The following is a 14,181-nucleotide window of genomic DNA, read 5'->3' on the forward strand; positions in this document are numbered from 1 at the left end:
CCACACACTACATTGTATTCTTGTCGTTTCAGGACTTAAAGGACGTGGGTCGAAACCAATCCTTTGACACAGCACTTCTGCCGGAGAACAGGGGCAAGAATCGATACAACAATATATTACCCTGTAAGTTTTATGTGCGGATTTGTAATACTGCCTCGCGCTATTTGTTTGTCACTTGTTCTGAAAGAGCTCAGGCAGGGAATGCGCCATGGCTGTTTTGTACAGAATGTTGTGGAATGTTGTTGCCCTCCGCAGCGCGGGTGATGCATTGCACCCAGTGGGCCCTGTAGCTCGTCTGGGACCCTCATGTTTCTTAAGCGACATGATCCCGCCTAGTTATTAATGGCCGCTGTCAATAAGGCTAAGCGCGCCCATTTACTGACCCGTTGCCTGTTTCTTGGAAGTCGCAGAAGTACTCTGTAGATTTGTGGTTGTGTTTTTCATAAACCGCCTCATAAAATAGAAGAGTTTCATTAATGACATGTTAGCAGCAGCAACACTGGGATGAAACATCCTCTAATAACCAGACCCAACACATTTACTGCCGCGGGCCAGTGCGGGTTGCACTAAAATGTGTGAAACGCGCTCATAATATGCTTTAATGGAGACATTATTGTATTAGTGTAATCAAGTTACTTCATGCTTCTGACTCCTTTCGGAAATATTCTGTTTCCAGACGATTCCACCAGAGTGAAGCTCGCAAATGTGGACGACGACCCCTGCTCCGACTACGTCAATGCCAGCTACACCCCCGTAAGTGGACGCATGTTCGCCCAGTCCTTGTGCTGCGGCTGAAAGTACACATTAATACAAATATTGCATCACTTTTGAGCATGTTGCGGATCGCAATGTTAATTCTAGCCATAGACCAGAGCTTGAAGACAAGTTAATTAACAATGTCTTATAATATCTTTGCGGCTCACAATTTTAAACTTTAAGACTCCTGGAAATTGCATGTTAAAGGGAAAAGCAAAGAGATGTCCCCCCTCCTCCTCGCAGTTCAGGAATATATCATTTGTATGCAACCTCTCAGGGAGCCAGGCGTCAACAGAAGGTGAATGAGTGCCTTTGCCAATAAGTAGTCATTTGCACAATGGAAGCTTTAAATGAGGGACCTCTAAGCTGGTGACATCAGCCCCAACCACCACTGCAGGATTCCCATGAGTTCCCCTTTTCTGCACACTTTACGTACATATGTGTTTTACTGCATGCACAAAAAATGATGTTCCTTTCACAAAGTGAAACATTTTTGGTGGCGCATCGCCATCTCGGCCATTGAAATGCCAACATATTGCAATGACAGAGCTGGGACTCCGCTACCCCTAACAAGCCTTCATCCGGGTGTCCACAGCTACTCTCAAGAATCCAGAGAAGGATTGCAGCCTCACAAATGTTGCAGTAGTGGCTGATGTTGATGAACAGTCGGCTCTCCTCTGCAGGCACAGGTTCTCGGACTCCACTCAGACTTACGCCAATCCTGATGCTGCTCTCATGCTGCCGGTGGTAGCATAAAGGCAGCATCAGGATTGGCCTGAGCCCCATGAATTTGTGCTCCCAGTTACACTGGAAGCCTGTACCTGCTGTCTTAAACCCAATAACGCAGCTCTGGTTGCTTTAGTACGCATGATGGTTTTTGCCGGCCTGAGACGGCCGGCCAAACAGTCATGTGCACTGACAACAATGCACACCACTCCTCCTGCAGCCTGTCATCCCCAATGGCCCCGCCCCCAAAGATTCAGCAGGGAAGGAAAAATAAAACGATAATAAAATGTGTTTATTATCTTTTCATTTTTCCTTTCTTGTGGTTTGAGGCCGCTGGCTGGGGGTGACGCTCCACCGCCATAGCGGAGGAGCTGCCACTGAAATATTGATGAAACAGGATTCATGCAAACCCTTGCAATCAGCATCTTTGAGCTGTGGTGGTTTGATACAGCGGGCCTAGTGCAAAGTACTGGACACATTCCAAGGCAGTCTCAGAGCAAACCCAGCTCTGCGATGGGACCTAGCCAATGACACGTCAGGCCTTTTGTCATTAAAATGTACTTTGTGGTTTATTTTATGTTTCCCTGTTTAAAAATGTACATCTCGCTACAAGATCTGAAGAACTCTCTCGCTTTACACTCTCAAGATGTGAAGTTAAGCTGCTCACACTAGCACCATGTCCAATGAGACAAGGCACAAGTCTCCGAGATTGTAAAATACTTATTGAAACTTGTTGCTAAGGAGCGAATCTGACTCCGTCTGGGACAGTAGAACTCTGAGCATCTGAGTTCCTTTTCTGTGTGCGGATGTCCTGTCTCCAGTCTTGTAGTTCTAAATTCAGTGGCGCCCGCAGCAGATTGTAGGCATCGGCTCCTTGTTTCCCGCAAACCACAACAATGAGAGTAATATTTAGTTAAACACCTCGCTAACATTGCGGTCACTTACAGGCAAATAGATTGACAGCATTGATTCTGTAGTAGCTCCATTGTAGCAACCCTGGCCTCAAAGATTTTATAATAAAGTGTTTGACATCATGGAACATATTCCTCCCCCCATTCTTAGACTAGATCTTCAGCTTTGGTGACAATGGGCAGTGATTAAAAAATGCTGCTTCCTCAGCTGAATAGAGCACATCTAATATTACTTAATACAAGCTCTAGTTATTGTTAGACCTGGTATCCTTGGCTTGCTCCCCCCCCCAGATATTTTGCCTTTAGACCTCCTTTTTTGCTGACTTCATTTTTGCTGGCCGTAAGACTATGGGCACTTTACCACTGCTAATCAGTGCTAAAGTGCATGTGCTTTCTCATTAAAACATGGTAACACTGACTTATACCCAATTGGCACATTTAATTTATTTGTAAATCCCTGTAAATTAAATGGTACTAGTGGGCCTCCAGCACTGATTGTGCCACTCACCTAAGTAGCCCTTCAAACATGTCTCTGGATTCAATACAGCCACTCCTGAGGAACTTTAAGTCCTGAGACTCTACGCGCTTGGAGATGCTCTATACCTGCAACTGAGCAAGGCCCAAATGTGCTAATTAGTGCTACTGCTTCTCTTGCTGTGTGGGACACGTAAGAGCCGTGCCCAGGCAAAGCGTGGGCCAAGAGTGGGCCCGTCTGGAGTCCGGAGGAGGCTGGGCTGGACCACCCCACTAGGGGCCAGATGTAGGTGGCCCATTACCGGTCGGTAACGGCCGAAATTAACGAATTTCGGCCGTTACCGACCGGTAATAGGCTTTTCTTATGTAGGGGGCCGAAATTAAGTGTTCGGTAATTTACCGAATCAGTAATTTAAGGAATCGGTAAATTACCGATTTCTTAAATACCAATTCGGTAAATTACCGAATTCCTAATGTAGAGAGCACTTAAATGATTGATTATCCCATGTTAGGATTCGTTATTTACCACCAACTACAAGTTGGTGGTAAATAACGAAAAAAAAACAAAAGCAATTTAATGCAAATTGCTTCAGTGCCATGTTGCAGACATACATGCCCATAGGGCATGTATGTCTGGAACATGGGCACCCATAAACAATTGAGGGGTGCAACAGGGTGTCAAAGTGACACCCTGCCACCCTTCAACGTTTCCCCCCTTTTACAGAATCAGTATTTACCGATTCGGTAATTGACATTCATTCCTATGGGCCTCCAGGCCCATAGGAATTAATGGCAATTACCAAATCGGTAAATACTGATTCGGTAAATACCGAATCTTAACGATTCGGTAATTTTTACCGAAATTTTAGCTACATAGCATTTACCGATCCGTAAATACCGAATCGGTAAAATTCGGTATTTACGAATCGGTAAATACTATTTACCTACATCTAGCCCTAGGTTTTTATCCTCAAAAAGGTATTGTGCTTTTTTATAGTGACTTTTCCCGAAGTGAGTCTTTGGCGTTGTTTTTTCCTCTGCATTGGACAGTTTAGCCCTTTTTGACTCGCCTGATGTTTACTGTTGGCTCTACACCCATGCAGGATGGCTAAGTGTAAACTAGCCCCAAAACTGAGAGTGTAGCTACCAAGAAAGTAGGCACCCTTGATCGGTACATCGAAAAGTCAGTGGGGGCTATAGACAGGAAAATCCTTCTCACTGAAAAATGGCTATCATTAGCCGCCTTACCTACTGATGGCGGAGAATCAAATAGCCTATTGGGCCAGGAAAGTGCGGGTTGTGACCATTTTGAAAAGTGTGCTTCTTCTCTCTGTATGCAGTCTGTCAACCAAATCTTGCCTCCACACATCAAATGGAAAAGAGGGCCTACTCTCAAACCTACAGCTAATTCAGCCAGGCTTACACCAATGCCTATTGACTTTCTTAATTGTAAAGAGGCTTTTGCATTACAATTTGCACAGTTCAGCAGGGAGCTTTCCGACCTCCTTGCCTCCAAGTTATTAGGGCTGTGTGAGCACTTTGAGCTTATTGAGTCTAAAATGAGTGAATTGGATGCTACGTTGACGCTTGGTAAATTAGGAAGGGGTGATACTATTATTGGGCAGAGACCCTCACGTCCTACTCAGGAGCGTTGGCCCCCTAGACTGGGGAGGCGGAAAATCGCCTGTTTGTATGACTGGTGTAGTCCCTGTATCTGGGTCAGCCATGTCTGTTCCCTCTCGGACGAGGGACCATGAGTTGTCTGGTATACAAGTTGGGGGCCAATGCTAAGTGGGAAATCCTACTCTACCAGCTAAATATATGGGGCGGGCCTTAGGGTGCACCACAAGATGTGATCTTCAGCATGTCCCTATGTTATAGTTATGGCAAATGTCCCAATTCTGAGTCCTGTAGAAACCCAGTCCACTTGGAGCTAATAATACAATTATACACTGATTCAATGGGATCTCCAGCCCCCAGGGTTGTGTAGATCCCGAGGTTCTTACGTCAAGAAGGGTCGGATGGATTGGAAAGATGCACAAAGAATTTCCAGGGGACTGTTTTATTGTCACCTTTAGGAGCCATAGGGTTGCTGGTGACCTAATCTGGCCCCCTTAGCTGGGCAAATTAAAAGCAATTATGTCAAGATCTTGCCCGTGGGTTTCTTTTATAGAAACCTGGCAAAAATGTCTCATCTCCGGAGGCGCTCCCCTGGTCATGTGGCACCTCAATCACTTCTCTTTAACTTCCCTATTTACAATCACTTTTCCACCCGGGCAACCTGATAGAAATCGATTGACTCAGTATTTTTAATATGATCAAGCCGAGTTCCATACTGGGGGTTAGATGTGGCCTGGGTCTTTCAGTGGCTCAACCTAGTATACCTCATGTTATGGTAAATAATGGGGTCCTGACAAATACTAATTATGAAGAGTTATTCCTGCCACTCAATGAGAACAATCTAGCCATCCATGCGGACCCTGCCCACGAGGTAAATATCCTTTCTTGAAATATCGCTGGCCTTGCCAGTAAAATGGGCTGTGAAGAAAAGAGACAGTTCAGAGGCAAGTTTGATATTGTTTTCTTTCAGGAGACATGGCCATTGATGGTTCATATACCCTCATGGTTCCTGCAATTTCATCCTCATCAGGCAGGGCACTTGCTGGTTTAATTACCTGTTTTAAAGTTACCTTACAATCTAGTATCATTCCAGTCCCCTCCAGCAGTAATTTATTTTAAGCTTTTGTATGTACGCGGCCCTCTGGATTGAGTACTGTTTTATACATTTTTATAATAGGTGTTTTGAATGTGATCATATTGCCAATCTTAATGTGTTGCCTGATTTTATTTGAAGCCTCGAAGTTCATCTTGCGTTGGCACACAAACTGCATCAAATCATCCTCCAATGTAAAAAAAGTTTTACATTTTTAATGTTAATGAATTTTGTGACCCATTTTATCCAACGAAATTTACTTTTGAAAGAGCAGTACTACTCTGTTATGGACTATATTTTTGCTACCCATAACCTGCTGGCCAGGGTTTCCAGGGCTGTAATCTATGGAAGTCCTCATAGTGTTGCCAAACAATAGGATTCGATCAGATAGTTTTTATTTTTATTTTTAAATATATATAGTAAAGTATAGGTACAGTGAGTGTTACTGATCCTTGTAGTTGACAAAGAAAAGCACTATGTGTTTTTAAAATACCCTCACACACTATGAATCCCATAGTGCCATGCTTCATCATTGGGGTCTTCCAGTCCCTCTACGATGCGGGGCGTGCTACGACCTGCGGACTACGCAGGAGCAGTTGTTATGAAGATAGGCTATCTGTAGTGCAAAAATTGGTGTGAGTGGTAGGGAGTGAGAGAATTATGTGAAATGATTAAAAATTAAAAATTCCCTGGCTAGTAGAAACAATTATTTTATTCACTTCTCCAGCTGGAAATGTTAAAAAAAGGGGTTGTGCTAGGGTTATTATTATATCCAACTTGGTCAAAATGTGACCACAATCCCTTAAGGTTTGGTTTATGCATTCCTAGGAGCAGGGGCAGACACAAGATTGTAGCCTCTCAATGTCTAGTAACCAAGACCCAGTGTTTGCGCCTGGCTCGGAGAAATGCCGACTTTAGTTGTCTAAACCACCTTACCTTAGTGCTTGAATGTCTCACCTATACTGACGATCATCAAGTATCAATTTGTTAAGCTGAACTCAAAAACAAGTAGTTTGCTTTTGAAACTCAGTAGATCAGGGGCTCACAAAGTCAAATGATTTGACTAACCCTGTAGAAAGGCCTCAATACGTCTACAAGAGGCCCTAAAGAACATACTGAGGGACATGAACAAAATCCAACAATGTAGAGCAGATTATAAGGCTGTCCAATGGTCCAGGTGTAAAGAGTTCCAGAATGAGTCATGAGGAAAGCTCAGCCTGGATTGTAGGCTGAAGGACACAAGGGCCTTTTGGGCAGTGGCAACAAATATTAAAACTTTGGGAGTAACATCTAGTACTGTCCTTACCACCATTGCTCAAGAAGCCTGGGTTAATCACTTTAAAGTGGTCTATGGGTCTGAGACTTTAGCCTAGCCTGCGGAGGAGGAGGTGGCCCTTCTTTAGCCTTAGATTTTACCCTAGATGAGGTCAGGTATGCGATAATCAAAAGCCCCATAAATAAGGCCCCAAGGCCAGATGGGGTACCTATGGATATGTACAAACCATTGCTGGATCTAGGGTCTCCCCTGTTGTGTAATTGCTTTAACACAATTAGCAATACGGGCTTCCCTCAATCATGGCAAACTCCTGTCATTGTGCCTATTTTTAAAAAGGACAATTCTCAATCTCTTGGTGCTACAGTCTGATATCTCTGTTAGATTCGACATTAGGCTTGTAGGGAGAGTTGTCCCGTAACACCTTCTAGTCTGGGTCAGGGAGTCTGAAATTCGGTCGGAAGTGCAATTTGGTGTCCGTGAGGGGCTTAGCACGGTGGTGCAATGCTTGAATTTCACCTGCTGGTCAGTAAATACACTGTCGCTAAGCAGGGCTCTATCGGCCTGGCCTTCATGGACCTCTCCTGAAACTTCGACATCTTGAGATTCTGATTAGTTTAGGAGTGAATGGTGATTTGGTACAGTTCCTAAGAGTCCTTAACTATGACCGCACTGCCTCAGTCAGGTTTGGCCTCTCAGGTGAGTGGACAGATTTCTATATGCTGGGGAGAGTGGTGTGCCAGGAGTGTGCACTAGCCCCACTGTTGTTTTTATTGTATATAAATGGCTTAGGTGCTGCCCTGTCTAATAATGTTTCCGACACCCCCTCTGTTGGCAGGAAAAAGGTTCCTGTTTTATTGTATGAGGGTGATTCAGTCCTACTTTGAGAACCCCCAGTGGCCTTAATATCCTACTACAAGAATTTTTATTTTTAGAGGTCACTTGGACTTGCTACTACTAAATCTAAAACCTTCATAATGGCCTGTAATCTTAGCCAATCAAACATACAGAGTGTCTTGTTACAATTTTCATCTCGAATGAGGAAACACAGCAAACACATCCTTTCTGATAGATAATATGGCAGGTTTTGGGCTGACCCAGATCATCACAGAGCCCACGCACAATGCCTGTCACACACAGGATGGTATCTTCACTAATAACCCCAACATTATCTTGGATACATTATTGCTGTTAATCTGGACTGATCATAGGGCTATTTTCTTCAAACTCCTTCCTCTGGAGGAAAGAAGTGCCCTTTCAAATTACATTGTCTCTGGCTAAGACCCGACTGTGGCACAAAATCAACAAAACAGATCTAGAAGAGGCCCTGGATTAACACATACCCTTGCTAGTCCCTGACAACAATAAGGCTGCGGATAATGTTGACTGCTGGATCAGATCAGCAGTTGATCACCTGGCACCAGAAACACTCACTAAACAACGCAGAAATCAAGCCTCAGCCCTATGGTATAGTGCAGAACTCAAAAACATAAAATCGAAGTGCAGGCGATTAGAGTGCACCTGGAGGCTACACTATGTTGTGCAGGGTAAACTTAATTGTAGTCTAACCCTAGTAGAATACAAAGAAGTAATTAAAACCACCAAAATGAACAACTTCACTCCTAAAATAAAGGCAGCAAAACATTCGACTAGAGAGCTTTCTAAAACTCTCACTTCTCTGTCCAAACTTCAGCGGGAAAATAATTCTCTCCTGATCAACTGTAGTATGTTGCTTTATGTTCTATGTTCCATTTGGAAGTTGTAATGGAATGTAGTATGTTCCAGAGTGAGGCAGTTTACATCTTACTGCTGGCTCTATCAGACGCACCTTTCTTATGGAATAAATCTACTTTCTTGAAACAACTCTTGAATTATTATTATCAAGATACTGCATCAACCTTTCTGCAACAAAATGGCTAACTTTTTCCAGACAAAAGTACAAAACAGTCTACAAGAAGCTCACAGAGAATGCTAAGATACTGCCAACAAGATGTTAGTAGAGGATACTATTTCTGAAACTCGCACTACCTGTCAACTGTTTGGTTTCTCTCTAACCTCTGAGAGAGTAAATGAACTACTAATATCCATCAAATCTGGCTCCCTGTCGAAACCCTGTGCTCCCTCAATACTTCACATGGCTTCGGATAGGGTTAGCACCCATTTGACCTCGCTCCTGAATAACATTCTTACGTCAGGTATCTTCCCCACTTCTTGGAAGATGGCTTGTATATGGCCCATTAAAAAAAGCCTCACTAGATCCCTCCGAAGTCAAAAATTACCAGCCTATATTTTGCCTACCCCTCACGGCCAAATTTCTAGAAAAATCTATTAATCAAGAGCCGGCATGCTATTTAGAATCCAACTACCTCTTAAACACCACCCAACATGGCTTCAGACCATACCACTCAACTGAATCAGCCTTAGTCATGGCCACCGAGAAGATACGTAAACAGCTTGACAGTGGGTGGAGGGCCCTCCTCATCCTACTTGACCTCTCAGCAGTGTTTGATACTGATAACCCCGCTCACGTCTTTCCTTACTGCTAGGGAACAGAGGTTGTGCTGGGGTAACCTTATATCAGAGGCCTTTTCACTCCCTTGTAGAGTTCCTCAAGGCTCAGCACTGCCACCGACCCTGTTCAACATGTACGTCACTCCTCTGACTAAGTTGATCAAAGCACATGGGTTCTTGCTGGTTTCTTACGCCGAGGACACTCAGATAGTCATATCCACATAATCTACTGCAGAAATAGTGGCTGGGTTGTTTCACAACTGTCTAAAGCACCTCGTTGGGTGGATGCATCTGAATTAACTTAAATTAAACACAGATAAAATGGAGGTGGTGGTGTTCAGAAAGGGACCATCACTCTGGAATCACATATGGTGGCCAGCAGAGGCAGGACGTTGTCCTGATCCCATTGAGAAGGTCAGAAACCTAGGAGTCATGTTTGATGTGTAGCTCAATTTTGCAGGTCAGATCCATCTCCTAACTTCCTTGGGCTTCTTCCTTGTAAAGAACCTATTCAATATTCTTCCATTCATTCCTCAAGAACTCAGAAAAACCGCAGTAGTCACCTTAATCCTTTCTAGAATTGACTACTGCAATGCTCTCTTTCTCAGCATTGACAAACGCCAACTATCAAAACTCCAGACCTTGCAGAATGCTGCAGCTCGGCTGCTGTTGAACATCCCGAAATTCCATCCTATTCCCAAAAGCATTAGGGACCTCCATTGGCACCTGGTCCAACAAAGTATTGAATTCAAGGTTCTGTGTCTGGTGCATAAAGCACTACACGGTGGGGGGCCACAGGCCCTTCAGAAACTCTTCTCCTGGCATGGCCCCTGGAGGGACTAAGATCAATGGAGACGGCGTGAGGTCGGGTAGGTGATCAGGCCACTCATACCTACGAGAAACTGTCTAGAGGATACCAACAGTTGCATCTCATGGGGTACTTTTCCCTTACTATCTAGAATACTATATCTCTTTTCAGTGGCACTAGATTAACGGATACAGGCCACTTATTGTTTTTTTCACTGACTGCACTCCGGTCCTGAAGAAGCGCTTGGGATCTCCTCCTGAGACCAATAAGTAGCGCGAAACATGTTGACCATTAAACATGTCCATTGGGCGCATGCTACATTCTTCCAGCTACTGAGGGTCATTATCTCCCTCTAAGCAGCACAACCTTCTGGTTATTACTGATGGCAGAGAGACATTTTCTCTAATAAATTGTTTAGCCACCCCTCCAGTCATCTTCTAGACTTCACGTTAGGACATCACTGCCACTCAACCCCACACACCCATACGGCTTTATCTTGAAAAGATCTCCGATAAAGTAACCCTTCGGGGGACCCGTAGGACATTGCAACGCCAACCCGACGAGGAGCATTTCCCGATGATGAAGCATGACATCCTTTGGGGTGTATGAGGGCTTCAAGATCAGGACACACTGTACCCAGCAAACAAAGTATTGAACAACCATAGTTTTTTTCTCTATTCCTTTTCTATAGGAACAGTGACTCCTGTGAGATTTAATCGTAACGTTCAGGAGCACAAGTCACTAGACCTTTATTAGGCTCCTCGTCCCCCTCCCCCATTATTTTGGGACGTAAGATCTGCCAGCAAAGGTCTTGTTCAGGTCCCTAAAATTAGTAAGGCTAGATGGGGGGTGGGGGGAGAAGTCTCTCCCATTGGGCAGCCAAGCTCTGGAATAGGCTACCGGTTGTATCTAGGTTACAACCAAATAGACTCCTGTTTAGGAAAATGCTGAAACCTGGCTATTCCCATCCAAGTAAGAAGAATGCAATACTTCCCTCTCTGGTAAAGCTCTTGTCTTGGTACACACCACATTTAGCGGCATGATGCCTCAGCATTTGCGCGCTTTACAGATGTTTTACTTACAAGGTCACAGTGTTGCTCTCACCCCCAAGTTTTCATACCTGAGTTTTGTCTTTGATGCAAGGGGTAGCTGGGGTCCATGTACTGCTAAAGTCTGCCAGAAATGTGTTAACTCGCTAGGGTACGTTTTCAATCTTGCCAATCCCCTTGGCATAAAACCTGTGGCCCCTCTGCTTGAAGTCTATAGAAGAAAGTGTTTACCAATTTATATGTATGGGTCAGGCATCTGGGGATACATTAGCACAAACCCTTTTCAGGATAAAAAAAAAACCAGGGTGCTGGGTAGACTAATGGGGCTCCTTTATGCGTGTTCTACCTTTATCCTGCACCAGGAGCTGGGGGTAGATTTTGAGGAAGACACCATCAAACTGGCCCCCTTACTCTTGTGGTGTTCGATCTGGATGCATTTACTTGTCTATTTTAACAGGGAGATTTTCAAGGATTGTCTTTCATGGAGGAAACGCTTGAATATCCCCTTGTTAAAATATGTAAAGTCTGAGCTGTCGAATTTAGGAATGCTACACCTCTAATCTGAGCCTGATACCATTGCCCAAACTGATATGACATGGGTGAAAACCACATTGAAATTGAAGAAGTACTGCCTTAGAGAGAGCTATAAACTCACTAAATCCTCTGTAGGGAAGTTTGTTGATCCTTGGAGCCATACCTGTAATGGGCCGATAATACGTGGGACAGAATGCTATTCACCCGTTTTAGATTCGGCATTGTGAGATGGGACCTCAGTTTTCATCTTGGTCAGTTTTACCCATCTAAAATATTATTATGCCACTGTGATGAAACCTTGCCACAGAGCCTGTTGGATTTTACTTTCTTTTGCCAATTTTATCTTGATTTTACCAAAAGGCTTATATTTCCAGTAATTCGGGCCAGTGGCATTAGAAGTCCCAGGGCAGTTTTAGTCTTTTTGCAACAGCTTGATTCCCCGTCTAACTGTATAAATATTTGCTCATTTTTAAAAGATGCTGTTAATAGAAGGAAATGAATGCTGTTTTAATTGAAGTGGGCATTTACCTAGGGTAGCCTTTGCAGCTTCTAAACATTTTTTTACAAAAAAACGATGTAACAGTCCCACAGTTTTACATATATGTTTCTGATTGATTTTTGGTAGTTATTATGTTGAAGTATGTAACTTTTTAGTAATTCACATTTGCACTTTATCTGATGTTACAATGCTCGGAAATACGGTGGCTATATAAGTGGCTTATCATAGCAATAATATATTGCCCCAATCTGTTTTGCCTTCTGGAGGCCTTTTTCTATTTTTCTTTCAGGTATGAACATGCGTGTGTCAGATGTCAATGTTTTTAACTTTGTATATGTACTGTTTTAAGTTTTATTTTAATTATATGCTGTACTTTTTATGATTACTTTGTCAACCAAAATACCATTTTTGACTATAACTATGTCTCTGGCCTGCCAGTATAGAGCCTGTGTGCGCAGTTTTAACCTGTTATGTCAACTCAGCAAAATAAACCTTTGCCATTTAATACATACAGGTCACCCCTAAGGTAGGCCCTGGACAGCCCCAATGGCAGGTTGCAGTGTATTTAAAAAGTTGGACATGTACTTTTAAGTTTTACATGTACTGGTAGTGAAAAACCTTTAGATTCATTTTTCACTATTGCAAGGCCTGTCTCTTCCACAGGATAACATTGGAGTTGCCTTATTACATTTTATAATTGTAAATTCCAAATGGGAAGAGATAAGTGGTTCATGCTTAGTGTCTCCTAAATTAAAATCCTTAACTTATGGTGAAATTGGGTTTTAAATTGTAATTCTGAAAATGACACTTTAAGAAAGTTTACATTTTCTTGCCTTGGCCATTTGGTGCTTGGCGCCTGTCTCTGTTCACATGACTTGTTGTAGCTGGCAGTTGAGGATTTCCGCATTCCTCCTAGACAGCCACACACAATGGGAGCTTAGGTGTGACTGGATGGACCATCACTTGCAGGATAGTATGAAGGAGCTGGGCCAAACCTCATTATACCCAAATAGGCAGTGTTCTGTCTCCACACAAAGGGCCTAACAACCCTGCATTGTCACTTCAGCCAGTTTGGAGTCAGGTCAGGGGAGGCAGGAAATCTGTACACTTCAGAGGCATGGCTCTAGAAGCTATTCCCCACGTCAAAGGTACAACTGTGTATAAAAGAAGGATTTCAGACACCACCACTTCTGTACACTTCTGGACCTATGGGCACTCTGCCAGGAAGAATGACTGCTGTGCTGCTACAAGGACTGCCACTCTACTGGACGGCTACTCTGAAGGAGCTGCTGCCTTGCTGTGCTGACCTGTTGCCCTCTTGTATGGAGGAGACAAACTGGACCTGCAACTCTGTCTTTAACCCAGGATCCCAGAGTGACTCAAAGGGCTAGACTGCTGGCCTTCTGATCTGAGTCTCAGGGACATAACAGGCTCCTCTATAGTTTCTGGATGTATATTCAGAAAGTGTGTGACCCCCAAGAGGTCCTAAGTTAAGCCTGACTGCTCTGTGCCAGGCTACCAGGGGGTCGAACACAGGTTAATTTAAGGTTTGGTTGTGCCTTAACCTCACATCCCAGTTCTCCTGTAGCCCAATTTCTAACAGTTATCTTTTCAAATTCAAACAAAAATATAGTCTCAAGAACAAGATAAATGTTGCTAGAAAGTTTTGGATGTCTTCGACCAATGCACATAAAGAGCAATTTATTTGACCAGCTCAAGCGGCTTACCTGAGCAGTCTTTGCCAAATTCAGTGACCACCAACAAGTTCACTGCAGGACCACAGTGCTCATATAAAACACTGTTTCTTCTTTCTAACCCAGCCAGTCTGCTGGCAGATGATTTGCATAGCACCACCTTTGTTACAACTATCTTTGTGTCCTCCAGGTACTTGATCTGTAGTCACTGAATTTGGTGGCAGCAACGGGTC

The 14,181-nt window shown here is 43.7% G+C and overlaps 1 protein-coding gene across 2 annotated transcripts in view; it reads left to right on the top strand.

The window, feature by feature from the left end:
• Positions 1-14,181, top strand: part of PTPRB (protein tyrosine phosphatase receptor type B) — a 471,570-nt gene that overhangs the window by 389,244 nt on the left and 68,145 nt on the right. For both annotated transcript variants that reach the window (XM_086921879.1, XM_086921886.1), the window contains 2 exons: positions 33-123; positions 677-753. In XM_086921879.1, coding sequence (XP_086778005.1) covers positions 33-123; positions 677-753 — 168 coding nt within the window. The remainder of the gene's footprint in view (positions 1-32; positions 124-676; positions 754-14,181) is intronic.

The sequence above is a fragment of the Lissotriton vulgaris genome, chromosome 1_1 (assembly GCF_964263255.1).
Source record: "Lissotriton vulgaris chromosome 1_1, aLisVul1.2, whole genome shotgun sequence".
In the NCBI taxonomy this organism is placed as follows: Eukaryota; Metazoa; Chordata; class Amphibia; order Caudata; family Salamandridae; genus Lissotriton; species Lissotriton vulgaris.